The sequence below is a fragment of the Thunnus maccoyii genome, chromosome 3 (assembly GCF_910596095.1).
Source record: "Thunnus maccoyii chromosome 3, fThuMac1.1, whole genome shotgun sequence".
In the NCBI taxonomy this organism is placed as follows: Eukaryota; Metazoa; Chordata; class Actinopteri; order Scombriformes; family Scombridae; genus Thunnus; species Thunnus maccoyii.
In genome coordinates, this window is record NC_056535.1 from 7996470 (window position 1) to 8023605 (window position 27136).

At 40.9% G+C, this 27136-nt stretch overlaps 2 protein-coding genes and 1 long non-coding RNA gene across 8 annotated transcripts; 1 reads left to right on the forward strand and 2 right to left on the reverse strand.

Annotated features, from left to right (window-relative positions):
- Nucleotides 1-96: 96 nt before the first annotated feature.
- On the reverse strand, nt 97-11103 carry LOC121894085 (SRSF protein kinase 3-like). Of its 5 annotated transcripts, none has more exons than XM_042406423.1 (15): nt 10974-11103; nt 6679-6961; nt 6494-6602; nt 6321-6408; nt 5504-5591; nt 5174-5280; nt 4866-5031; nt 4645-4670; nt 4473-4529; nt 2519-2885; nt 2241-2338; nt 1132-1239; nt 915-984; nt 739-831; nt 97-608 (listed from the first exon to the last, which is right to left on the reverse strand). In XM_042406423.1, exons 2-15 carry the CDS (start codon nt 6905-6907, stop codon nt 424-426), a joined length of 1791 nt encoding a protein of 596 aa, XP_042262357.1. In that variant the 5' UTR covers nt 6908-6961; nt 10974-11103; the 3' UTR covers nt 97-423. The 5 variants fall into 5 exon arrangements, with proteins under 5 accessions (XP_042262357.1, XP_042262358.1, XP_042262359.1 ...); XM_042406424.1 differs by lacking the exon at nt 10974-11103 and adding an exon at nt 9024-10966; XM_042406425.1 differs by lacking the exon at nt 10974-11103 and adding an exon at nt 8998-10966.
- Nucleotides 8686-15350, forward strand: LOC121894088. The gene is made up of 3 exons (XR_006095478.1): nt 8686-8743; nt 12643-12720; nt 14631-15350. It is a non-coding gene; the product is annotated as an uncharacterized LOC121894088 (long non-coding RNA).
- ccdc120b (coiled-coil domain containing 120b) lies at nt 14627-26617 on the reverse strand. 2 transcript variants are annotated; one of them, XM_042406420.1, is made up of 12 exons: nt 26238-26617; nt 22656-22778; nt 19773-19931; nt 19592-19691; nt 19000-19130; nt 18225-18326; nt 18010-18130; nt 17757-17816; nt 17264-17417; nt 17005-17106; nt 15697-16725; nt 14627-14723 (listed from the first exon to the last, which is right to left on the reverse strand). In XM_042406420.1, the coding sequence occupies exons 4-12, from the start codon at nt 19638-19640 to the stop codon at nt 14627-14629; spliced, it is 1845 nt and encodes a 614-aa protein (XP_042262354.1). In that variant the 5' UTR covers nt 19641-19691; nt 19773-19931; nt 22656-22778; nt 26238-26617. The 2 variants fall into 2 exon arrangements, with proteins under 2 accessions (XP_042262354.1, XP_042262355.1); XM_042406421.1 differs by lacking the exon at nt 22656-22778.
- Between the last annotated feature and the right edge of the window lie 519 nt (nt 26618-27136).

The following is a 27136-nucleotide window of genomic DNA, read 5'->3' on the forward strand; positions in this document are numbered from 1 at the left end:
AGAAAAAAATCCAGTTTTGCAGCAACTTGTACTGTGTTTCTTCAAGGTGTGGTCTTTTCATTACCTGTCTTAGAAATAACTACTGAAGAGTAAGAGTAATTTTATATCAATTTATTGAAACTCAAGAACCTTGTGATCATGTTAGAAAGCATGTTCCCTGTAAGACAAAACTTCTTGGTTATTGCTGTGCCTGAATTAGATATGACTGCCATTAAAATACTAAAAAAACAAACAACCCGGCTGGGTAAAGGCTCTTACTCAGGCTAGTAAATATTCATGAAAGCTGTGCTCATGATGCCAGCACCACACCACTACTGTATATCCCACAGTTGACCAGGTCCACTGTCATATCCAATGTGTCCAAGGCTGCTCCTGAACTGAGAGCTAGTCCACTGATGTCTGAACAAGACAGAGCCTGTGTGTCTATGAGGTGAGCCAAGGGTGTTTCAGACACTGGGCAGCTGTGGCTCTTTTCTCTGGCAGCAGCTCCAACATGGTCAGGAGGAACGAGCTGAACTGGACAGCTTCTTCCTGAGGCCACTCGTACTTATCCAGCAGGATTTCAAACAAGCTCCACGGCTTCAGCTTTGAGATTTGTCGCAGTTTTCCTGGACAGGGTAAAAATGATTCATTTTGCCAATACAGATGTTAACTATCACAGCTGATCACAGCTGCAGACAAATGAACTTTTTTGTAATTTTTTAAATAAGGTATTATATTTGGAGTAGTACATTTTACCTTTACGGTTGAAGTACCGTTTGGAATTTTTCCCTGAGAGGACAAACTGGGATGGAAGAGGTCCCAGCAGCTCAATGATGTGTGCAATGTGATCTGAAGGGACAGCGGCAGATACTGCATTATAAGCATATTTCATTCAGTCAAGGACAAAAAAAGATGCAATAAACAAAACAAACCTTCCTCGCGGGAGAATGTGCCTCCTGATTGGGGGTCGAACAGATAGTCCCCTGTGGCCAGCTCAAAAGCCTACAGTATACAAAAAGGGACAAAAAGACAGTTGTGACAAATTTAGAAATGCATTTGCTGGAGTGAAATGTATTTAAAAAAGGAGAAATTACATTTTTTTTTATAAAAATACACATCTACACACACGTGTGTAAGTACCCTGCTCACCATGCAAGCAGTGCTCCAAATGTCAGCCGGTGTGCTGTAGCCAGCGCCTATCAGGACCTCCACAGAACGGTACTGACATGTCTGGATATCTTCAGTAAAGTGTTTGTGCTGAAGGACAAGAGAGATAAAATGTAATGTTCCACTATAAAATCAACTGTAACTATGACTCTTATCCACTTTGTGGGCTACTATCCACAAAGTGGCTTTTAGTCAGCTGATAGGAGATACAGTCTGTCTCCAACAAGTCTGCAATCTAATAAACTGATGTGGTTGCAGACACTGAAATAATGTATTCACTTTAAGAGTGCTGCACTTGAGGGCAGAATACAAGAAGCTATAGTCTCTCAGAAAATATCAGACATTTTCCTAAGATGGGCAATTAGAGTCCATACGTTTGTAGCTCCCAAATCAAAAATGTATGAGGATCAGTTATGTCATAATGAATGAACTCTTGAATGAACGACTCTTTATTTTTCTTCTGCAAATTATTTTACAAGTTATTACAAACTTTTTCTCTCTTAATTAGTCTGATATGATTATCATGCCATAATGACATATGATACTATCTCAATAATTATTCTATTATAATATCTCAATATCATAATAAAACATACCATCAACCAGTACAAAGCTAATTAAAATATATTCCTAATAAACATGTTTTTAAAACATCATTGTCTCTGTCTCTGATTCTGCCAAATAAAACAAGAAGCATAACAACCTAGTAGTAGTACTGTAACACAAAAGATTAAACTGTACATCTCTCTCAGTCAGCCCACACAGTCCTGTCTCACTGGAAACATATGGCAGCTGTTTTTCACTGGAGCGCACAGTAAATATGGCTGTCAGACTGTGGTCTACAGAAAGCACCTGTCGTATTGGATGAGATGGAGGTGTTTTATAAACTAGACTCGTGGCCATTTATAAAAACACCTTATGATTCGCTTCATAGCTCCTGCATGTGTGAGGTGCAGGAGATCCAGATGCCAATTGAAAATGTTTCTATTGTCAAAATAAATTATGGATTGTGGAGGATTATGTTGCCATAGATGAGGTATGCAGATTTTATAGTTTTTCTCTTTTAGATCACCTGTTGAATGATCACTCACCACCCAGCAGGCATTGCCCAGGTCAGCAATCTTGATGAGAATTTTATCAGCATTCTGAGGCTTCAGTAGGTCCAGAAGTACATCAGAGTCACTGATACCTGACATACATAGAAGAAGAAGACTGATAAGAAGACTAGGATAAACTCTAGGATAAAATCTCATGTAGCTCATATAAACACGCCAAACAAAGCAGAGGTTCTTCTAACTGCTACTAACCACAGGAAGAGGAACATCATAAATGCTGACATCATAAAAAACACAAATGTCATAACACTAACCATGTGGAGAGGAAGGTGAAGGTGGAGGCGGCTCTCTGTCTGCAGTCTGATGTAATAACAGTGATCTCGGGCCAGAGACAGGAGCAGTTTTGTTGAGATCTGGAAATGAGCAGATGGAGTGTCTGTAGCTGTGAGGAGCTGAGTCCAGTCCATCCTCCAACAGCAGGGTGTGTCTCCTCAAGGTGAGGTTAGGACCCTGAAGCTTAGAGTGACAGGGGGAGCTAGGGGTGCTAGAGGGAGCAGTGACATCAGCAAACATCACATGAGGTTTGTCTCTTTGATTGTGGTCAGATGCACTCTCCTGTCCGCGTCGTCTCCTGTCCTTCCTTGTCAGTCGGTTAATCTGGGTCCTGGAGACCCTGCTGGACTGGACCCGGGGTGAAGTTAACAATCAGAGGCGAGCATGGAGTAAGAAATGTACATGAAAAATACTAAATGAATAATCACAATAACATCATGATTTGCATGTTTTGCACGTCATGCAAATCAAAGCTAAAATGTGTGAGATTAGAAAATGTATGATTTTAGTGCCCCTTGTGGTCAAAAATTACACTGCAGCAGACAGCAGCGCACCACATTTTCATTCTATCATTAATAAATTAAAGAAGTATTACGCACTCTGAACTTTTATGGACCCATTTTATCCCCTGTTTTCATAGTTTTTTCCCCCATAGGTGTTTATGGTATGCAAATAATTAGTGAATCCTGAAGCTGAAATTTTGAAGCTGTTTCTCTGCATATTGAAAAACATTCATAAAGAGAGAATATAAAAAACATGCGAAATATAATCATGGACTACTTCATTGTTTCTATCTCTGGCTTCTAGCTGTGGCAATTATAGTATTTTTTTATTTTGAATATAGGAGATGTCCAATACTGTAATATAAACATCGCACAAAAAGTAAGGAAATTTGTGTTTGGTAGATTATTTCTTTGTTGTAACAATGCTTTGTGGCAATAAATCTTATACCGTTGGAAAGCCTGTTTATTTCCCTGCATTTGTCGGTTTGTGGGGTTTATCAGAGACTACCTCCAGAATTTAGGAGTGGAAAGGATGGAATGGCCTGCCAGCAGTCCTGACCTCAACACCATTGAACACTTGTGGGATCAGCTTGGGCGTGCTGTTGGTGCCAGAGTGACCAACATATCCACGTTGGCTGACTTGCGACAGATGCTGATTGAAGAATGGGATGCCATCCCAGAGCAGAGTGTGACCAGGCTGGTGACCAGCATGAGGAGGAGGTGCCAGGCTGTTGTGGCTGTGTATGGTTCTTCCACACGCTACTGAGGCTCCTGTTTGTTAAATGGATAAATTGTTAAATTGCCAATATGTCTTGTTTCTTCAAACTTCAATCACTTTACTTACTTTTTGTGCGATGTTTATATGTATTTCTTGTTATCTAACCTGGTAATTTGCTCTACACTTGTCTTGACGCCAGTGCAGAAAGAAGCCATAAAGGTGTTTCCTTCAAATATATAGTATTAAGTTTATGTTGCAAACTGTAATAACCTCCTAATATTGTTTGGGGATTTCCACTGTCTCTTAAGGGTCAAAGTGTGATAGCCAGAATAGTACAGCAGGATGAGTATGGTGAATACCTGCTTTGGACCCCAACCTTCTAAAGAGTTCTCTGTCCTTACAGATCCCAATGTAACACCTGCTTTCTTTTTATTTATAAAAAAAATGTTGTGTTGCTGGTGTGTGTATGATTAGGATTCAAATATCTTCCTTCTTGAGCATCACAGCCATTATGAGTATATCAAACATGCCAACAGAATTGTACATGCAGTGCTCTTGTCTAGGACTGTAATCTGACTTAAGTGAGTTGAAAAAAGTTTGATGTCCTATGTTTTTACAAATTCAAATACACTCCAGATTGTTCCAGGTTTTAGGTGTTGTCGAGATGCAATTTAAAAGGTTCAAGTGCAAAACCAAAAAGAAAATCCATCTTACCCACTCCCCAAGAGTATGGAAGACCCCAGTCAGCTTCCCCAATAAGTTGGACAGACTCTTAGGAGGTCATGGCAGATAGGTACAGGTCATAATGCAGTTGTAAAAGAAATACAAATGTCTAAATAAAATGAATGAAATAATGAACAGAAGAACACATTTTATAGTTGCACACCTGTTTTTCTCTGGAGCTTCTTTTCACTGGCAGAAAGTGAAAGCAAAAGCAGGAGAAACAAGAGACAAAATGTGAAAGAAAAGTGGAAAGACGACAGCAGTAAAAAAAAAAAAAATCCTTCCATCAGCGTGTTACTCTGCATATTCACATAACGTATTCCTCTGGGATTTTACAGAGGATCTGTATCAAGCCTACATGATTGCTAATGGAGCATCACTAACCTGAGGATCTGGTGAAAGCAGAGGACATCGGCAGATGCCACAGCTTGGTGTTCGCCGCCAGTTTCTGAATGTAAGCCTCGTCAACTCTCAGGAGGATGTTCTCTGGCTTGATGTCTGTGTGTATAATCTTGCATTTGGTGTGCAAGTAATCTAAACCCTGCAGAACCTGCGATAAGGAGAGAAAATAGAGTCACTGTCACTGCCCATGGGGAACAAAAACAGAAGATAATGTGTTCACTACAAAGAGCTCAGTCAGTTGTAAAAGACAAAGAAGAGGATTAAAGGTGGAGTGAAGGGTTACACAGCACCTGTCTGAGGATGCTCTTAACACAGGGCAGGGGGAGACCAGTGTAGTTGGATTTGATGATCCACCACAGGAGCTGGTGGCCCAGCACCTCCAGAACCATGCACACATCTGGTGAGCAATTAAGGACACTGTTTCATACCATACAGCTTGAGTATTTGGAGAAGGCTAAAACACATGGACACAGTCTGTGCTGCTATGGCACTAGGTGGGTGGGGTAAGATCATGGTTTCATTTGTATGTCTCTAGACAAACTTGTAAACAAAATAATTTGCCTCACAGGTTACAGAGAAGGTGATTACGGGGGGACGTTATGCGTCTCTGTAAAGGATACGCTCTCCATTCACTCCTGAGATCCTGAAGTCATCAATGAGGTGCACCACTCTTTCACGTTTAGGATCTTTAGGGTCGCTGTCCCTTACCTGACAGTCAAATATTCACAATATATATCACAATATCAACAAAAGATTAAATGTATGAAAATGATTAAGATGTAACGGAGTGATACTGTGAAGCTGAGTAAGTGCTAACGCTTGGTGTATACACATTTAATAAACACAATATATTGTAGTTATAAGCAGATATAAGGACATTTTAAGTTTTTATTAATGTACAGTGTTTGTCAACAATAATAACTTCTCCTATGTATAAGACATATTTTATATTATTTCAACTGTTATCTGTTTATACAACAGCCTCCACTCATGGGTGCCCACGGGAGGAGTTATCGCACATTAATCAACATTTATATCTGCTTACTACTACATTACAGTGTGTAAAGCCATTTATTAACTATTTATATACTGCTAATGCTAAATAGGGGGACTTGTGAACATCTTTTCCCCATGATACATTTCTTTCATTATAAGATGTTACCAAACCTGGGAACTGAGATTTTGAAATGACATTAGACATTAATATTGCTTTCTGGGGAAAATTCAGATTGAGCTTTGTAAAATGCAAAGCTTTGTCACTCCAACACAACAACCACCACAGTGTTGATCTGACATTCACACACATTGCCAACACTCTGGCCAAGTCTACTACTTTTATATTGTATGAATACTCTAAAATGACAAAAAAAAATGTAAGTACATATCTAAAAAAAAAAAACAACAACAACAATTTAACAATGTGAAGATCTCACTGACACATTTAAGAAGTTTGATCTCATCCAGCGCCGTCTCTGTAAATATTTCAGCACTCTTCACCACCTTCAGAGCCACAAAATGCCCCTTCCTGCACACAAATTATAATGGCAGTCTATAATTAAGTTATATGATGTTTTATATATGAAAAGTCATAAGATCAATCCTGTACTTACTCCATATCCCAGCAGAGCCACACAGTAGAGAAGTGACCCCATCCCAACTTTCTGACCACTTGGTATCTGTCAACGAAAATCTCTCCAATCTCTACAGAGTAGTAACCACCTGCAACACAATGTGTCATCCGCATCAAGGTGAGCTTAACCAGCGTGTCAGGATTTAGATTCGGGGGGCTGCCTACCTATCCCATAGTCTGCAGGATTCTCCTGGTGCTCATCATAAGATGCCAGAAGCTCAGGTGACTGAGGGTGTACTTCAACAGCTGGAGGGCGGTGGGAGGGAGTGAGGGGCGAGGAGGCAGGTTTAGGACCTCCAGCTGTGCGTGGGGCAGGACGGCTGGGTTTGATGGGTGGATCAAGAGAGCCGGTTGAAATAAGGGCTGATATAGCAGCAGCATATGATGATGACATGTTCGATTGGAGCCGGGTGTGTTCAAGCACAGCTGAAGATGGCACTGGAGAGAGCTGCAACAGAAAGAAATGTGCATGCTTTCAAAAATAGAGTTCTTGAATCACGCTTAAATCTCTGAAACAAGAGTTCACTGTTTGTCTCTGGCAGTAACAGAGCAGTATAGTAATGGAGATGTAACAGAGAGTTTCTTAAACTACTGCAATTAACAGCTACACAACCAGATATCCCTAAACAGAGACAGGATTACACAACTACGAACACTAACACACTGCTGGCAAAGTTGCTAAACATAATGTAATGAGAATATATTCATGTAATCAGATATCTTGATGTGGCTTATCTATCAGTGTCTATTTACCAGTAACAGTATTAATTCAAGCTGCAAGCAGCGTTGGCCGGGACCTCGCACTCTGGCCCGTCGGGATCAGATCATTTTGCCTTTTAAAAATATATTTCTCACGAATGTGGTGTGCTTTTATTTTGAAAGTTTGATTGACATGTATACTGTCAGGTGTGTAGAGACAATAAGTAACTGCAGCAGGACACAGAAAAATATTCATATATTGGAATAGAGAGTGTGAGCGAACCCACACCTTTTTGAACATTTACTGCTTCCACATAGTTTTAGATACAGACTTCACAGACTTTGACCTACAAATCTTGAATTTACATGTTTGTTCTGTCTTTTACTGTTTTTGAGATATTAGAGTCTGAGTTTTAAAGTCTTTTCTTGCTCCTCTTGTGATTTTATAATCAGTGTCAATCGCAGAATGTTTCACAGCACTGAGGGAGTGACATCACCAGGACAATTTGGAGAGGAGGATTTTAGAGTACCCTTCTTGTGAAATCCCCTCATTAAGAGAGAGACCGTCCTCCCCCTCAGTACACACAGCCCCATCTACACACCAAACTGTAATAAGCATATTCAGCTCTATTTTCTAATTTGGTGAGTTTTTGAGCATATTTAGGGGGTCAAATCTCGCAATAATAGAGAAACAAATACACGAAATACAATAGCGCATTTGCACCTTCAGTGCTCAGGCCCTAATAAAGAAAGACACAAACAAACAAACAAACAATCAAACACATGAAAAACAATAGAGTCCTCACCCTTAAGCGAAGACTACTGTTTTACAGTAGTCCTCTGTCTTAAGAAAGAAAGAAAAAGAAAGAAAGAAAGACAGAGAGAAAGAAAGAAAGAAAGAAAGAAAGAAAGAAAGAAAGAAAGAAAAAGAAAGAGAGAAAGAAAGAGAGAAAGAAAGAAAGAAAGAAAGAAAAAAGAAAGAAAGAAAGAAAGGAGGAAAGAAAGAAAAAGAGAGAAAGAAAGAAAGAAAAAGAAAGAGAGAAAGAAAGAAAGGAGGAAAGAAAGAAAAAGAGAGAAAGAAAGAAAGAAAGAAAAAGAAAGAGAGAAAGAAAGAGAGAAAGAAAGAAAGGAGGAAAGAGAAAGACAAAAAACACACGAAAAACAATAGGGTCATACCTTACTGGTTGGACATTCATGCACACAGGAAAAGGAGTCTGATGCTCGGGTTCGCGCGTACAAGCGTTAGCGGAGGGACCATATTTGGTGTGAATCATAGACATATAGACATAGGTCTGAGTACGACCCATGTATGTATAAAGAGATCTGGATACAGCGTCAGAGGCGGGGCCCGTTCATTCCTATGAAAGTTGTTCAAACCGCTCTCAAACCTCCGTCAGGCAGCGGGACGGCTGAGGGGGCGTGTCATCCCGCCGCCCGACTCTAAAGCGCAGACTCTGGCTCCAAATGACGTCACGCAAGCAAGATGGCAGCTTCCGGAAAGGAGATGTCTTGGCTTCACTTTTGCATAGCGGTAGGAAGTGGCGGCGCGTTGTCCATATTTATATACAGTCAATGGCCGGGACACACATATCGGCGCCCATGATTAAAACAACTACACAGCCCGCTGCTGCGGCGCTCTCGCCTATTTTTTTCCGCTTGATACGCGGTTCTCAGCGAAAATAGACAGTGAAAATGATCTGTTGATGTTTGTATTTACATCATACCAGCAACATTACACCTTTCACTATAGTTTCAAAGTCTGTATCTGTAGAATATGTCACAGACATGAAGTGTCACCACTGCGGGTCAACCTGCGAGGTGTACGCCGGGGCAGGGAGCCTCCCTGGAGGGGAACTCCAGCGCGGAGGGTCGGTGACACACGGAGCTTCACCTCTCCTGGGAGTGGAGCCTCACTATCAAGAAAGACTGGAAAGACTGATTTCCCCCTCGCCATCCTCCATCATTATCTCTCTCTGCTTTGTCCCTCTTTTTTTCTTTTTCTTCCGGCCTTTTTGCTCGCTTTCTGTGATATTAGTTCAAACCGGGACTCCCGCCTGCCGTTTTAACTGCTTGCAGACGGAGATTAGGTGTTGTTATTTTCCATATCTGTTGTCATTTAGTTTGGAGGTTTGTTTGTCGGAGTGTGTTTGGCTCGTTTGGGGAACTTGGTGATCTCTGAAGGGATTTTCTTCACTTGCAGCTGTGACAGCGGGGGTTTAACTGGCGGAAATAATCAATATAATCGATTAAAAAAAACCCTGTCCTGTGTGAGGACTGAAGTATCCCCAACCAACCCCACCATGCCCGTCAGAAAGAAAGCCACACATATTATTATTTGAGCACACGCTTCTTAACCTTTTTCTGTCTGAACTAAACATAAATGAAGTTTATAATGAAATGATATGAAACATTCTATTATTGATGCCCATTATCAAAGTTCAACACTATGTAGAAAGATAGATCTGGCAGCAGCAGCAACACTGTCTGTGTGGACACTGCAGCAGTTCAGTGACACACACACTCTGCTCAGGTAGATGTAGCTGTGTGACCCAAGCTAACCAGTCTATTACACAGTCTGTTTGTGCCACTTTTCAACACTGATTGCAGTAGGCTGTTTGAAATGACATTTCAAAGGAGCCAGTGAATGTGTATGTTTATTTTTAGCTGTTGAATGGCATGTCAACGTAAATAGCTCCTGACACTGGCCCAACTGCAACTGAACTCTTCCTGATATTGCATTGACTGCTGCAGTGTGGGAGCCTCCGTTGTAAGCATGAAGCTGGCAATTCAAATTAGTTCATGTTCCTTGAAGGACGTCTGGCTGGGACAGTTCTTTTATAAAGACTGCTCTTACTGTACTCAGTAATTGATAATAGATTTATTGGTGGTTGTATACTTTCAGTAATGGATCTCTCAGGAGGTAGTAAAAGTCATCTGACATTAAATTAAAAAATAGAACAATGTATTACTGGTACTTCAAAATTAAAGTCTAAAATTTCTACTAGCGATACATCTGGATTAACTTGATAAAACCTGAGAGTCCTGACACATGTTAAATTAAAATACAGTGTACAACGAATATACACCTAACTGGTGTTTATGCACTACACAGTTTAGCTTTTTGTTTGTTTGAATATTTTAGAGGCTACAAATATTCAAATATGCTTATTGTCACCTTGCTATTGTCACCTTGGGTAAATGAAAAATTTCAAGTTGGGATCAAAACTATTGGCTTTACTTATATTAACAACACGGATGGTAAAAGAAGGCCTATGGAGGCCTTGCTACTAATGTTTTAAAAAACTATTAGTAGCAGCTCTTTTTTACACACCTGCTACATTTTTAGGTTCAAATATTCATATAAGGTAGAGTTATTGCTCCATGAAACTTTGTTTTTACTTTGCCAGTTAATTCATGACACTTACAGGTAGCTAAACTTTGTATAGGTTATTCCTCTGCATTGGTTGACAGTTAGCTTGAGCCCTTATGTTTATATGTCTTGTTTTATAAATTGCATTTTGTATATTGTGTATACTTTCCATTTCTTAATTGACCTCTGTTGCCTTTTGCTCCCACAGCGACACCAAGTCAATAATTTTATTTTGAAGGTTTTTGCAGGAAGTCTAGTTTATTCTAGTGCAGGACTAAAAAAAGTGCAGCACATGTTGCAGGTTTTAATAATGAGACTTGGTAAAAGAAATACTCAGTGAGCCTTATTCAGTCATAATAAATACTCAATATTAGAGGTGGAGCTTACTTACCCCCTTGTGTGTGATAGCCTATATCCAGTTTTAATATTTGTAACGCGGGAAATAAAACGAGCCACCCTGGAACGAGGACAGCAGAGTCCCTCCTCACATGCTCTGCCCCTAACTCTGCTCTGTGTGACTGAAAAACACTCAGGTCCAGAAATAGCTGCTGCCAGCTGCTGGTGCTGCTGCTTCTGGTTGCAGCTACATGTTGCTACCGGCTGGTGCTGCAGCTACATGTTGCTGCTGCATCTATCACTATGTGGCTACCAGCACTATTTCCACAGGCGGTGAGGAGATCATTCTCTTATTTATTTATTTAGCTTTGACTTTCCTATCCAAATACAGGATTTAGAAGGATGCTACACTCACACCTATCACACCGGGTCCTAATGGACACATTAAAAATATTACTGTATATAGGCTACTAGTGATACTAGAGCAGATTTTTTAAAAGTTAATAGCATCTGCTGTACTAAAGAACATGTCACTTATTATTTAATAGTGTGGACATACTACAGGTCACCTTGAAGAAATTTGCCACAGCAGATTAAAAAAAAAATACCAGAACACATAAGGTCAATATTACTCTTGTAAATCTGTGTATCAAAAGAAAATTAATTTTAAACTCTTTCTAAACAAGTGCTTCTGAGATTATTATAAGATTATGGACTATAGTGAAGAGTTCACCAAAAAACCCCTCTTGAAACAGTTTAAAGCCCTTTAACACCCATAGGTCCACCAACACAGGTGTTCACTTACTTTTACTGATGAGGCCGCTTCTCAGGACTGTATGAGTGAATACAGACTGTGCTTGATTGTCATCTCCCTACTACCTGTAAGACCATTATCATTTTTATTAGTACATTAAGTTTGATGACTTTATGTAATATGCCAAATAGGCCCTTTTCTTTTTATCTAATTATTTTTGGGGGCAGTTTTATGCATTTATTACTGACAGTAGAGAGCTGACAGGAAATGAGAGATGTGACAAAGGTTGCTGGGGAACATTGCAGCAGACATGTTGACTTAATATAGCAGATTACACAGGTGTAATTAATAATATTAATAAGGGCTGCACTCCACTCAGTTTTGCATGCTGGTTCACTAACATGGCCGACTGATACACCTAAATGGACCAGAGCCATCGTTAACAGTTATTAATTACACATATGCTTTTTCTGCTACATAAGCTCTGAATAAAGAACAAGAAACAGAAAGGAACAACTTCTTTACTTCTGCAAAACGTACTTTATGTCTTACAATAAACAAACCTTCTGTGTTGATTTCAACATGACACTTTATTTAGTAGAATGAATGCACAATCTCATACATACAGTATAGGGCAGGCCTATTTAGCCTTATTTAATAGGCCTGATTATAAAGAGAGGAGGGAAAGAGAAAACAGCTGCTCTTAAAGACGAAAAAAAGAGAAGAATCAAATATTAACACGTCACACTGCTGAGTGAAATGGTTTTAACACACATTACCAATTCCCGCACTGATGAGAAAGAGCTACAGTAGATAGCTACAAAATGTTATAGGTTCATAAATATAATATAGTTTGAATAAATTTGCTTTAGAGCTAAATTTATATCATTTATTTTCAACTTACAGAGTACATTATATGAAAAATACATTTACGACCCCCAGTGCACAGCAGTTTGGTCTTTGATTTCAGGTTTTAACCAGCTGGAAGAAGCTCTGTGAAGCTGGATACTGAGAGGATGTGAACATATCAGACAGCAGAAGAAACCAGGTAACATTCAATGGTGTGCTACAGTTTGTAACAGAGTAGAAAACATCATCATCACACAGTATGAGACTTATGACACACAGAAAGAATTACATTCAAATGAGTCCCAAGATGGCCAAAGATCAAGTACATTAAATGGAAAAGAAATTTAAACACTTAAAAAAAAATATGTGGAGTTCTGTTTACACCACAACAAATAGGATTTTATTTCTTACTCTGATTTTTCTGAAGTTTAAGTTGCAGAGTGTTATCAAGACTCTGAGTACAAACTTAGAAATATATTATGACGCATAACTACTCAGATTTAAAAAAAAAAAAAAAGTCAAGTAATTTTTTTAAATGACACAAAAATCAAGCACATGTTATGAGTTGAAATGCTAAAATCATTACAAATACAAAAATCAGCCAGCGTGAATTCTCATATTCTCTGGTGTGAGACCTGCTCACACCGCTATTCACAATACTGCAGCAGCCCTATTCTGTTCACACCATCAACCTCACTTTTTACAACCAATTAAATAGTGCTCACTTGGGGGTAGAAGGTGTGGGGGAGGCTTTTGTGATTACATACAGTATTATGTGGTTAGTTTAAAAATTACATTGTTAGTACGGGAATAAAATATCAGCTTGTAACTCATCAGTCCAATCCACGCTATATACAGACTAACACTGAGATAGACCTTCAGCAGATGATGACAAAACTCACTCTCCTTAATTTGTCCCCATTATAAACCCTGTCAAAACCTTCCTAAAGCCTGTCATCTCTCTTGGTGACAATTTCATAGGGAATTAAGGCTTAAGATGTTCATAAAGTGCTGTGTATGACAGTCAAATCCTACACAACTAAGTGCAGAAAATCTGATTTGAACAGAGTACATTGTTGTCACACAGTCATGTGCTACTGCCATACAGTAGGTCTCACAACAGCCCTCAGGTTTTTCCTAAAACTGATCTAATTATTCTGTCAAGGTCGACACAGAGAAAGCTACATTTGTCAGCCAGCACTCAGCTGAATCTAGAAAACCAACCAAAAAAAATCACAATAGAAATGACATCATTCCAAATACCCTAATTTAGTGACATCATGAACTGCTTTCAGTTTTTGATTCGACTAAGCTCACAAAGGCTTAATGCTAGCATTACAGATTATTAGAAAGCACTTTAAAGTTTTCTAACCAATATTTATGTTGCTGCATTAGAACATTTAGGCACTCCCGTTCACTACTCCAATATGCTACAGTTCATGGCCTGTTACAGTTATCAAACATGAAAAATACAAATGGCTGTGAAATTAACGGCAGATGAAGACTGAAGCATGTTTTTTGCGTTTTATATAGTTTACAAACACACATTCACCGGCATGTATTAATACTTTTCAAATGACGTGAGCTCGTATAACATCTATGTATATCACACGATTAATGAGCAATAAATTACCTCTTTAATATAACTGTTCTTTATATCTCAGAAGATACAAAATAGTAATTTAGAGTTGTATATATTCTGTAAAAAAGTATATGGGAGACTTTTCAGGGTTATTAGGAAGGATCTTACTGCTCGTGTTGGACCAGAAATATTGATATATGAAGTACAGCATGACCATATTGTTATTAGATGCACCATAAGTCACCTCCTGGGTTTGAAGTTTATATACTGGTGGGATCAGTTATAACACATGGAACTTGCCAAGGCTTTTTCACACTGTACAGCTACAGTTTGTCATTTATTACAGTCTTTTTTCTGCTGAGGTTGCCATGTTTTGCTTTGCAGTTGAGGTCACACTGTATCAACTTGTCTGTATAAGTGTGTGTGACTATGTGAGGTTATAGTGTTTTTGCTCATATAATGTAGAGAGGGTGTGTGTGTGTGTTTGTGTGTGTGTGTGTGTGTGTGTGTGTGTTCTGCTGCTTCAGACAAGGGTGCCTGGGTCTGCACTGGGTTCCTTTGGGGTCGCCTCCTGCATCTGTGGATGAGGAGTCTCCTGATAGAGAGAGAACTCCATCGACCTGTCGGGGAGGCAACACAAATCAATACAGCACGCCACAAACAAGAAGCAGGCAGTGGAGGGTAAAACCACAGTGAGAATAAGTCTTGAAATTAAAGTTTTATTTCACCCTAATGCAGTTTAGGGAGGAATGTCCTTGAAAATTCATAAAATTCATGTGAAACATGCATGCATTTCCACAATTTATTTCTTAAGTTGTCAAGTTTTACTGTGTAAATATGACTCATTTTCTTTTTTGGGCAATTCATGGAAGCCTATGAGCTCTATGTGAGAGTGTTTTTGATCAGGAAACAATCACAATTGAGAGCCTGGATGTTGGCACGAGGCAGCCAGCAGCAGCAGGAGATAATGCTGACAACGCAAAAAACCAAACACAAACAGAAATAAAACAACCTAGATTGTAAAAGTCACAGGATGATAGATGGATTGGTTTGGGATAGAGTGAGAGTAATGGAACCATCCTTGGCTGCCGGCTTCCAGTGAGACAGAAGTTAAAGCAAATCTCAGTGGTGCAGACTGACTGAGTGGCTGTATGTACAAACATGCATGTTGATATTCATAGTTTGCAAAATTCTTACGGTGGTACGAACCATAGTCAGCACCACAATTATGTAATTTACAAGATAATTAATAAGTGCACTCACGGACAAACTTGACAGGCCTCTGTTTTTTCTACAATTTTACTGTCCATTGTGATGCCTCATTGTTATTTAATGTATTTCAGTTCTCTTAGATATATAGCTATCAGACCATTTTGTACACACTCCTACACATCATAAGCTGAACTGTGTGGAATAGCTTCTCACAGCTAAAATCTTACATCCAAAATTTCTTCTACTAGGTTAGGTTTATTTCTTTTATATGTTTTTATGATGTGTAAATGAACATCATATAGCTCACAACACTGTGATGATTCTCACCAATAGACATATAGGTGTAAAATAGAGAAGGTGAAGAAAAAAAAAAATACTGACCTTCCATGCAGCGGGTGACCGTGGAAGCTGGCTGACTGGGGTATCTGAGGCCTGTGGAGGTTGGCTGGTTCACCTTGAACAGACTGGGCCAGGGGGTGGGGGTGTGAGAGGCGAGAGATGCCTGCCTCGTGGCCCTTTGGGGCAGCAGGAGGATAGCCGAGGGCGTTCCTCAGGTACCAGTCCCTCAGTCCCTCCAGAGCCAGGGCTTTATGCAGGCTTCGCGTTGAGTCCTCTGGGGTTGGAAGAGAGAACTGTGGGGGTCTGCGGCCAAAGGAGGTGCCAGACAGCTCGGTCTGGTAAGGGTGCAGGTTAGGGATGGAGGATGTGGTGGTGCCAGAGGCAGGAAGGGGAGACTCATACGCTGACAGCAGGATGGCGTCCTGGGGATGTTGCTGCAAAGGAATAAAGGGCCCACAAGATTTGGTTCTAGTGACTTTGACCCTGCGCAGTTCAGCTTGAGACCCTCGGAGGACCATGGGGCTGTAAGGAGGTGCAGCACTTGGGAGGTGCACCTGTGAATGGGAAAAGCCGTTGGCATGGGGAGGCACTGCCGCAGTGGAGGAGCGAGGAGAGGGCAGGTCCTGCCAGATCCTGCCTGTGGACTGGTACAGGTGGTGCTGCACTTGCATCCTCTGCTGCTTCCCCCAGATATAGTCCATCAGCAGCTCGTTGTAGCCTCCCCCGGCTCCCCTGCCTCCCATGGACAGACGCAGTTTGGCCTGTTCCACAGAGCTGTCCACATGTCTCTCAGGGCTGCCCAGGTGAATGTGTCGCAGCTTGCCGTCAGTCAGTGTCTCTGAGCTTTTGTAGGGCCCTCCTCTGGGGTGCATCCCGTTTCTGGGCGCTGGATCGTCAGGGAGGCTCGATCTATCCAGCAGGGCCTCAGAGCTGTTACTGCGCCTGGCCCTGGAGCTGTAAGGGCAGCTTCGATGGTCAGAGGAGGATCCCTCCTGGGCCAGTGGGATCATATATGGCACATCCAGGCTGCCAGACCACTGCTTCAACCCATTACCCCCTGACGCATCCGACCTAAGGCAGAGATGGAGCACAACAACAACTTACATTAGGAGAAGACTCAGAGCAGCTATGGATAAAGACGAGTGACTGAAAGCAGTTTTAATCAAAACTGTGTAATTGCATTTCACAGAAAATCACTTAAGAAGGGACCATTTTTATGATTAAAGACCAAATGTTGAGCTAATGCCCTTGCTGGTAGCTAAATATGACACTAATCGACACTAATCGCAGTGGGGGGGGGGGACTGTAACTGTGCTACATAGACTGAAGCAGCCCAGTATCACAGATTACCTGACATGAACGCTGATTGGAGCAGTTCTGGCCAACAGAGGAGTAGCTGGAACACTTCTCCCTTCAACGTTAGATGCACTTCTTGGTAAAGAGTGAGTTGGGCTGTGAAAAGTAACACCAGATTACATGGATGCATTTACCGATTATCACCGATACATGACAACAATCATGATTGTGCACACATACAGTACAGTATGTATGTATGTATGCTCTCAGACAGATCAAGAAGACTCTCGCAGCCGGCATTTAAGAAAAGTACCTAACAGAGCTCGTGACAGAGTTGCGGCGTGTCCTCATCTCGTAGTAAATCTCTACTGGAGACAGCTTCCTGCTGATCCTGTGGTCAGGGCTGCCCACAGTGAGCCGGGGCTGCGACAGGGAGCGCTGGTCAGCAGCCACACTGGGAGAAGACTCTTTTGGGAGGAGACAAACAAACAAATGACATGAAATGCAGCCCATTCACAGATGACTCTCATTTAAAGCATGAAGATCCAACTAGGCTATTTTGGGTTTACAACTGTAATGTGATTCCGTATTCTGCTTCTTAACAACACAAGTGCTAATGAGTCTCCCACTCACCAAGTTGAATGTGAAATGCAAAACACTGGCAAATACATAAAGCTATTTCTACTGCTTGTTTTAGAAATTATGCTGACATGTCTTTCAGTTAAGCTCATCATGAATGTGGATGTATAATACACATGAGAAAAAGAGACAGCTGTAGGGAGATGGTTTGCATATAGTTGACTCACCATTGTCATGGGATGTTGAGTCTGACATGGAGCTTGTACTCTCTGACATGACAGTGTCCTCTAAAAGACAACAAGACATTCAGCTCAGACAATACAGCATGAAATTTTAAATCTTTACTAAAATAGATGTATATGGCTGCATGAGCTTTTGAAAAGCTTAAAAAGTTTCATGATTTTTATGAATTTATTCCAGATTTTTCAGTTTTTGACAAATGTTGGTACAAGTGTGCATTAGATTGCTGTGTAGTTCTACCTGTATGACACCCCCGATGGACTGTCCTCTTGCTATTTGGGACATTTCGGTCTGATTCCGTATGTCTGTACAAAGCACCGGTGAAGATGGCTTTCATCTGCTTTCTCTGGGCAGCCTCATCCTGCAGCCAGGGACAGCGAGCTGTGTTAGACCACAGTACACACGGCAATACAGCTGCTGCGTAAACACAATTGATATTCAAGGTGTTGACTTACCTCTGCCTTGCTATTGGGCGACAGGCCAGCTCTGCGCTGCACCACTGGTGGTTTCTCCCCCGTCTCCAGGGGGAAAGCACGTGGCAACTTCCCAGTCAGCTCCTGCAGAGGACATTCATTAGCCTCCAGTAACTAAAATCCTTCTTCACACTTGCCTGTGAGGTTCAAAGTGTTGCATAAATGATACCACTTAAGAGGTAACTTTAAGTCGCAATAAAACCATCTTTTAAATGCTTCGCTGCTCTGAAATAGATACGCAAGAAATAATGTTACCATCATAGTTTACCTCTAAAGCAGAAACAGCGTAACTCTGCAGATGAGTAGTGCATCTAACTTCTAAATTAGCTACACTGACAACAGAAAAGACAACTTGTGAACCCAAGAATAGAGCATGCGATGAGAGAGTGAGTCACGACACATCCTGCTGAAAACATCAAGATGTGTTAAGCAGCTGTTAATGAAAAGCTGAGGCAGCTGGGGCTTTATTAAGATGTGCCGACAAGTTCTCTGGAGCAATCAAGCAAATATTAATATCCAGCCTTTTTTATCTAAAAAAAAAAACAGATTCTCAACAAGTTGCCAGTTAAATCTCAGCTCAAACATTAAAATGTACTGATTTTTCTAATGTTTCACATCTATAGAATATTAAAAACATTATGAAACCACTCTCATCAGTTAAAACACAATAGATTACTACTTAACATCTAAACCTGAGGTGTGTGGAGTGAGAACACTGTATTCAGAGTCATGTACGGTTCAGAGCTGATCTACTCACTGCTTCCTGCAAACAGACTTGTTTGAGCTCTCCCACTCTGCTGTTGAGGAGAGCCTCCAGGGCCTGCTTCCTCTCTTGCAGAGCTGCGACCCTCTCAGCCTGCAGCTTGCTGTCCTGGCAGCCTTGAACATCTACACAACACAGCACACATAAGGCATCCTCAGAACATCTGCATTAAAAATAATAGACTGGACATTTCAGGTCATATCATGGGAATTCATGTGAGACTCAAACTACTTTTACTGTTTAAAATAGTCTAATTACATTAGAAATGCAGTCTTTTGGAAATGTTTTACACTTTCACAATGGTTGCCTTTTAAAGTGTCTGTTGCTAACAATATGATGTCTGTTCACAGTTAGTCAGTAATCTGATAAGATTATCTGACAGCTGTGGTGACAGTACGTGAACAAAAGGCCTTCACACATACAGCTGTTTTTCTAGTTGGCTGTTCCCTAGAGAAAAACACTTTTGTTTTCATTCAGTTGAAGTGTCAGAAAAAACACAAGCTGATAGATTTGCCAGGCCATTTCAGGCTTGTCCAGACATTCAAGTGTGTCTTCACACCAGGATCCGCAAGAAGTCATTACTCACCTGGAGCCCCCAAACCCATGGATGTGATCACATGTCCTTTGACCTCCATGTGATGTAATTCTGGGGACTTTACAATTCACACACCCAGCCACGCCCTCACCTGATGAAAAGAAACTGAGATTTAACTGCAGCTGAGATGCAACAGCAACACACATTTGTTGGTCTTCTTTCCCCCTCTAACCTTGCAGTATCAGCCATGTGTTCTCTTGAGGTGTAGAGTCAATGGTTGCATTTCTAGCAGGTCAGCAGTGGATAAACATGGGTGTCTCCTACTTCAGATGACACTAAGTACCATCAGGGGGAGCCACTGCACCTCTGATCAGGTGTCTAAAGCTGAATCCTTAAAAAGATTTTTAAAAAAGTATTACAAATTCAACTTGGTAAAAAAAAGAATAGTGAAATAATATATTTTCTTCTATGTAAAATATACACAAATCATCAGAAACTCAGCAGGTCAGAGAATCTGTCAACATTACATTACGTTAAAAGCACTACAAACCTCGATTTGACAATACAGAAAGCCATATTTAAAATATGCATTTAGCCAGTTTTATCGAACATTCAGAAAATAACATAAGTTCAGCAAAAGCCTTAAATAACTTGTACCTTAAAACATTCTGAAAGTGAGTAATACTCTAAAATTAGCTCTCAGACGCAATTAGCAACCAATTAATTTGCAAAGAGGAGGAAAAATGAGACAAGAAAAGTAACATTAATAATGTATAAAGAGAAATGAGGGGGAGAAACCTAAACCCTGTGTGTTTTATGTCTCAACAGCTCTATAGTTACTGGTACAAAAGGGAGAGAGAGCCAGAGGAACAGAGCCAGAAGCAAAGTGATGGAATAAATAACAGGCGAGGAATAAATGCAATGTTCAGTGGGGTTTCCTCTTTGCTGCTGTCATAAATATCAAGGTTTACATGGAGCTCACTTTCAATGGAATTACCTTTACTATGTTTTATGGCTTCTATGTTTCAGATCATCTCGGATAATTCTATTGACGTGGAAAAAAATCAAACTGAATAAAACACTTTTTTTTTTTTTTACAACCTTAGACAAGAAATGCTGCCTTCACTTGCCTGAACAGGCAATGTTTCATGTGCACTTTCCCCCACATAATAGAGGTTCATTACAAACAAAGCCTCTTCCCGAATACCCAATAGAGACCTGACATCCAAAAATAGCGTTAGCGTTTTCTGCCAAAAGCCCCTCACTCAACGCTGCTCACAAATCGCTGCCATAAACAAGCATCTTGCTGTCTCCTTGCCAGTCGAGTAAATCATAAAATCTAAATGGAAGGCCTCAAGGGCTGAATCAAAATTACCCTTCCAAAGACTGCTTCTGGCAGCATCACATCTTTCAAAAGGAAACATTTATCTATCAGTTATTCTGCTGAAAGGAGCAGCTGTCTCAAAGCTCTGCACACAACTGACCAGCTTTTTGCTTTTTTGGGGTCAGTAAGACACAGTGTTCTGTTTTCCTGACTCAAACAACATAAAAAGTGAGGCTCGCTTTGTGTAAAGACATACTTGAAATACTTCTACCCAGTTTGCGTTGGCTCCTGTCCTGGAACTGAACCAGTAACTGCTGTTTGCTCCTGTACGTGTGAAAACCCCCAGCATGCTTGACCTCCCACTGACAGACAAGTAGGAGCCTTTCACACTAAACAAGTGGCAGAGTTACGACCGCCGCTCAGACAAAAGCTCACATGAATCCTGTTAGACAAAACCTCGTTCATGATGATCAGATTTTAAGTTAATCTAATATACTGAGCAGGACTTTCACCTGGGAATGTAGAAAGCAGTGTCACAGCTGTGCTCTGTTGAGCAGTAAGCCCTCTGAGAGAAGCAGTCAAGGGAAGACAGAAAGAGACATTTGGTATTTCTCTGGATGGTTGCTGGGCAGCTGAATGCTGGAGCCAAAATGCTGCCATGCCTCCTAAAAATGGCTTTGTCCAGAAACCAAAACATTTGCTTGGAAAGTTGGTGCTGTCCTTTTCACTCTCTGAACTCTGGGCTTTATCTCTTCATAAAGCTAACAATCCATTTCATACAAGTTTGATTTGTTACGCTATAACTGCTAATACAGTGATTTAAAGCAAGACTAAGTAAGTTTTCAAGAAGAAACAACACATTCTCCCTCTTACTAATGAAAAGTTACATTTATGAGCAACTAAAACATACTCTTGCTAAATTAAATACGCTGCAGTTTTGCTGCTACAGCCTCACATGGTCTGGTATGACCAGTGGCTGATGGTGGCTAATGTTAGCTAATGTTAGCAATCTATAAAAAAAAAGTTAGCAAATAAATAATGCTGTTTAAGTGACATTACTGGGTAAGTTTGCTGACATACTGACTCTCCTCAACGTACTACTCTATATGGCAACACACTCTCACTCTTCTGTATGTACAGTACCAGTCAAAGTTTGGACACACTTTCTCATTCAAGAGAATGGGAAGGTGTGTCCAAACTTTTGACTGGTACTGTATGCTTTTCCAGTATGTGATGCTGGCACCAGTGGACATGACGCTCAATGACATGGCCAATGTTTTAGCATTTGTCATTATCCTGTTATTGCCAGCTGTTCAACAAAAGTTATGGTCTCACTTTAGTGTAGCCCAGAGCATATCCAGTTCATGGAAGCTTTTACATTCCCTACTTCTAAAACTAAATATTGCTGTGGAAAACTTTCTAACATCAGTTGTTGCTGTTTGGAATCAACAGAAGATGATTTCCGTTGCATGCTGGCAGCAGTAGTTACAATAGATAAGCTGAAATTGAAAAGGTGTCACCAGCAGAGTGAAAAATGACAGAAAGGAAATGTAAAGAAAATGGCATCACAATAGGAGCCACAATCTCTGGTAAAAGATCCCCAAAACACCACGGTAGTGACCACTTAGCACCAAAACATACATAGCCTACATTCAAACAGCACATCACTCAAGGGTTACCACAAACATAAGCATCGCTTCAGTGAATGACAAGAGCTAGAGGAACAGTGAGAATCAATCAACTGCAACAGGTCGCCCTTCTAACTACTACTGAGTCTAACAAATAACACACCTGAGAGGATCAGTGGGCTCACTGGTTGAAGTCAAGCACTAACTGCTTAAACATCTGGTGTGCAGATGTGTGCGGAGGTACAGGTATAACAACACGGGACTGCATCACATTCCAGAGAGAAGCCTGCGGGAGACATGGGGGACAATGAAGAATCAGATAAAGCAGCATCAAAGATCAAAGGAACGATTGAGGGAGATATGAATACAAGAGATATGAACGCAACACGATCGTCAAACACATGTTGACTTAGCGTGTGTGTGTATGGTGGGGGGGTGGGGGGGGTATCAGGGGCTGGATGGCGGTATAGATAGCACTGTGGGAGCCATGTTGATTAAAACATGAGCCGTGCGATGAGTGAGCTGCCCCTGTGCAGCTCGCATCACACGAATGCAAATCAGCGAGGAGTTTAATATTCAAGTCCGACGGGCTAAACACTAAAGCCTGTACGGTAGGTCCAATCCTACCATGTCCAAACAAGGAACTGCTATGCTCTCTCTTCTGCTTAGAAGTCATACATATTAGATCTCAACATTCATAGCAAAGCTAAATTACTACCGGCAACAGTTTTATATCCAGTTTCCTCATCCCTTGATAAACACGATGCCTCCCAGCTTTTAAAGAGATTCACTATCTCTGCTGTCAGCTTTTATCTGGCCCAGGAGTCCCAGGAACAGGCTACTGTTGTCAACAGCATTTATGGAACAGATATATTCATGACTTACAGAAGAACATGTCTTAATATGTTACAGTAGATGCTTCTCCATCTGTTGCAACTGGCATTGGATGCACAATATGTTTGTTAGTCCTGTCAATGGGCAAACTGGAGCAGCTGACAAGAGAGAAAGAACAGCTGAAATACCACCTCATGCTCACTACAGACAGGTGAGGCTGGCAGCCCTCATGTTGACTGTTGGTGTTGACACAGCTGCTACTGTTGTGAACTTACACATGGTAACCAGACAAGGGTTACAACTATTTAGCTCCTGTTAGACAAGTACAAAGGTCCCAAAACTGTCGCTGAGGAGTTAAAACTAGGCCAACAGTGTTGTAGACTGTGTATCATTGACATTTTCATTGAACATGTTGGAAATCTGGTTCTCACAATTCCTTCAATGGTGCACCATGACTACACTTCCTGTGTTTCCTCTTGACACGTCCAACCTCTGAACCTTACTTTCTTTATTTGTTAGAAAACAGTAATGTGACCTTTGTCTTCATGCTCTCTCTGCCATTCATATCAAACTCCAAGGACATTATACACCCATGGGCAAATTGTAATGATGAAGATGAAGAGTAGAAATGTCAATAACCTAAAGATAAAAAGGCATACTACATTTATGACTGTATGAATAGAAGATCGTGGTCAGTTAGAACATACAGCTGACTCAATGCAGAGGATTTACTACTGAACTACCTCCACCTGACTAACCCCAACCAAAGAACTGTAGAGGGTTTATAGAAGGTCAGGTGACCCTGCCCCCAACCCCCCACCAACTAATATGATCTCTTCTTGCGCTCTGTGAAATACTGATTTATAACACGCTTATCGGCGCACAGCAGGGCAGCTTAGCTTGGACTGACCAATCGTGTGGCTAGCTATTTCTCCTCCCTGGCCTTGACGCTCACCTTTGCACGTTTGACACAACTACCACTGGTGAAACAAAGCAATCTTGGTGATTGCTATCCACCTGGATTCTGCTAAGCTGAGGTGGGGAGGAGTAATAAAGAAAGGAATGTGGCTCTAACGTCCGAGGGGATTATTCATATACATTTTCCCTTTGCTCTGTAACACCTGGAGGTATTTCTGTATGTATTCCATAGACATTTCCATGTTCCACTGTGCCTATAATCCGCTTTGTTGGTTTTGGAGGGAGTTCAGAACTGCTTAGGATGTGCAGCCACAGCCATACACATCCATTCATTACTATACATGCATAACAGCCTGATCTGATTCTTTTGTGCTTTCATGTTCTTTATAACTGAAGAAATGTGGGTGAATTCTCTCTGCGCTGCCACTCTGGTGTATTTTCAACACTTGATAAGGTCTGGGAATTGATTCCCTGAGCTCACACACTAAGCACTGAGACACGTTGGATGAAACCAATGGCATCTTTTATTTAATTTTAAATCCATGACAAGGTAAAGGTAAAAGGGTTTGCTGAAGGTTCGATCTGGATCGGGGGTGAGAGTGTAAACACACTTGTAAACATGCATGCATGTCAGTAAACTACTACTGAACCAGATGCTCAAATTATGTCAGTCCACGTCTTAAGGGCATAATAAAAGGAGCAGTGTCACCTTGATGTGCTCCATGTAAGAACATGGCAAAAGAATACTATTGTGTTTGCACCAATCTGGGTCAAGATCTACTTCCATGGTGTTTGATTGAATTGTAACACTCAAGGTAGCGTGAAAACCACAGGGAGTGATTCATAAACAAGTAGAGTACAATGCTACGGATTTGAACAGAACAGTGAACAGAGGGGAGAAAACAAACACCAACATGTGTTAAAATCCAAAGGGATCAAGATGAAAGCAAGCATAAATGGTCTCCTACCTTCACTTGCAATAAAACAGCAAAACCATATGTCTTTGGAAACAGTCTAATGGTCCGTGATGATTTCAAAGCCCCGGAAAATACAAGAACCCCAAAATAGGAACAATCAGCACTTTTAAATATGCTCGGCAGTAAAGTGGAAAACACTCCTCTGAAAACAGTGAAGTGTTTCCCAAATACACCAAAGGTGGACTGGCAGTGAATCAGCCTCAAGGCACTGACTGAACCTTGCTACAGATTTAGATGAGTTTTTTCAGAACCAGACAGACATCCTTGTTCAGGAATCTGTTAATAATAGGGCTTTACACTGCTGCATGAGAACAAGCAGTATTAATAAATGAGAACAGTGAAATCAATAAGGCCCAGCAGACAGCAGCAGCAGCATGCTTCTGCCTATTTTGCTCCATAACAATGCAGCAACAGGGAGAAGTTGTGTATTCCCAGGAAGCATGACACAGATTTTCACTCTTTTAAAGCTGCCCGTTTGAATTCATGCAGATGTGGTTGCAATCCTGGCATTTCCTGCCTTTTAATGAATGTACCACACAAACAATATGTTGCTCTGTTTACAGGCGCTGGAAGACAATACGAACCCAAATGAGAGACACATTGCATTCCATTTTCTTACAGTCCTTGCATTTAATTTTACAGGCGTGTTGTTTAGCTCAGTCTGGAGAGCATGTGTGCCCACATTAAGCCCGACTTCCGAGGCTGCAACAGCAGCCATCCTTCATCTGCATAGCCGTTGCAGACGGCAGCACCGGCTGATAAAGAAACACACTGGACTACTTAATGGAAGCAATAACATATCGCAGGTGTGTCACTGACTGACACGATGACAAACCCGGTTTTTACGATAAGGTGGATACTACGTGTCCAAATAAATAAAATTCACAATAACGCTTAGTAGACTCCTATATAGGCCAAGCTGTTCTTACAGAGAATATATAGGTTGTGTTGACTGCTTTTCATTCATATGCCCAGTTAGGATGAGAAGGACATCTTGGAGCAGAATCCCCTCTTACCAGAGAGCATGACCGGAGGTCTCCATGGTCCTCTGTAGCAAAGCCAAGCCGAGAAAAACCATTCCTGTGTGAGACTACAGGACGAAATCCTCATCAGAAGAATGCTCTAATGAATAAAATGTGCGGTAATTCGCAACAAATAAAAAAAGCCCCTCGTTCATGGTGGCTTCGTATCCCAATTGTAATTCACCAGCAGCCTCTCGACCTCCGCTGCGTCGGAGCCCTGCGCATCTACAGACCTGTTTTCAGAAAGAAGAAAGGTTTCCCTTCTGCACCGGATGAAAACCCTCTATTCTACACAGCCAACTGACTCGACACTGTCACAGCAAAGATGCCCCTCCCAGATGTTACATGCCTTCAATGTGCGCCACTTAATCCAGTAATAAATATGTTATCCAGTTGTTGCCAGTGTGTAGTCCGGTCCGCCCCCTGAGCAGATCCAATTACTCTCTGAAGACTATTTAAATTAGTTATATTTTCAGTCTACATGCAGACATATTGATAACATCAGTTGTTAATTCATTTTAAACGTATATAAATCGTAGCCTATGTGTGTGTTATAAATATAGTCTAACACTGTTTGAACTGTCACAAATCTGCAGCAGATATGTGAATACATTTATTAAATCAAATATTTAAAAAAAATCCATTTTAAACAATACTTGTTAGCTATAAAAATACAACTCTTTCTGTCAGCCATGCTAATATACAATATACACACTTACAGTAGTTGAACATATGAAACCAGGTATAGCATGCCAACACTTAGATAAAATAAATCACAACAGTCTTAATAGCGCTCAACTCTATGTTGAACGTGTTTTAGGTTGAAGTGGACATTTGTTTTCTTTTTAAGAAGGAAACGTATTATTCTACATTACAAGCTATACTGTTAAATG

Bases quoted from the DNA above. Each gene is read 5' to 3' on its own strand.
- LOC121894085 (XM_042406423.1), bottom strand. From the start codon at position 6,907: ATGTCATCATCATATGCTGCTGCTATATCAGCCCTTATTTCAACCGGC. The intron at 985-1,131 runs GTGAGCAGGGTA...TGTATACTGTAG, and splicing joins TTTGGAGCACTGCTTGCATG to GCTTTTGAGCTGGCCACAGG. The intron at 609-738 runs GTAAAATGTACT...TACCCTGTCCAG, and splicing joins ACGGTACTTCAACCGTAAAG to GAAAACTGCGACAAATCTCA.
- ccdc120b (XM_042406421.1), bottom strand. From the start codon at position 19,640: ATGGAGGTCAAAGGACATGTGATCACATCCATGGGTTTGGGGGCTCCA. The intron at 18,327-18,999 runs GTGAGTAGATCA...TGTCCTCTGCAG, and splicing joins AAGTCTGTTTGCAGGAAGCA to GAGCTGACTGGGAAGTTGCC. The intron at 14,724-15,696 runs GTCAGTATTTTT...CCTCCCCGACAG, and splicing joins GGTCACCCGCTGCATGGAAG to GTCGATGGAGTTCTCTCTCT.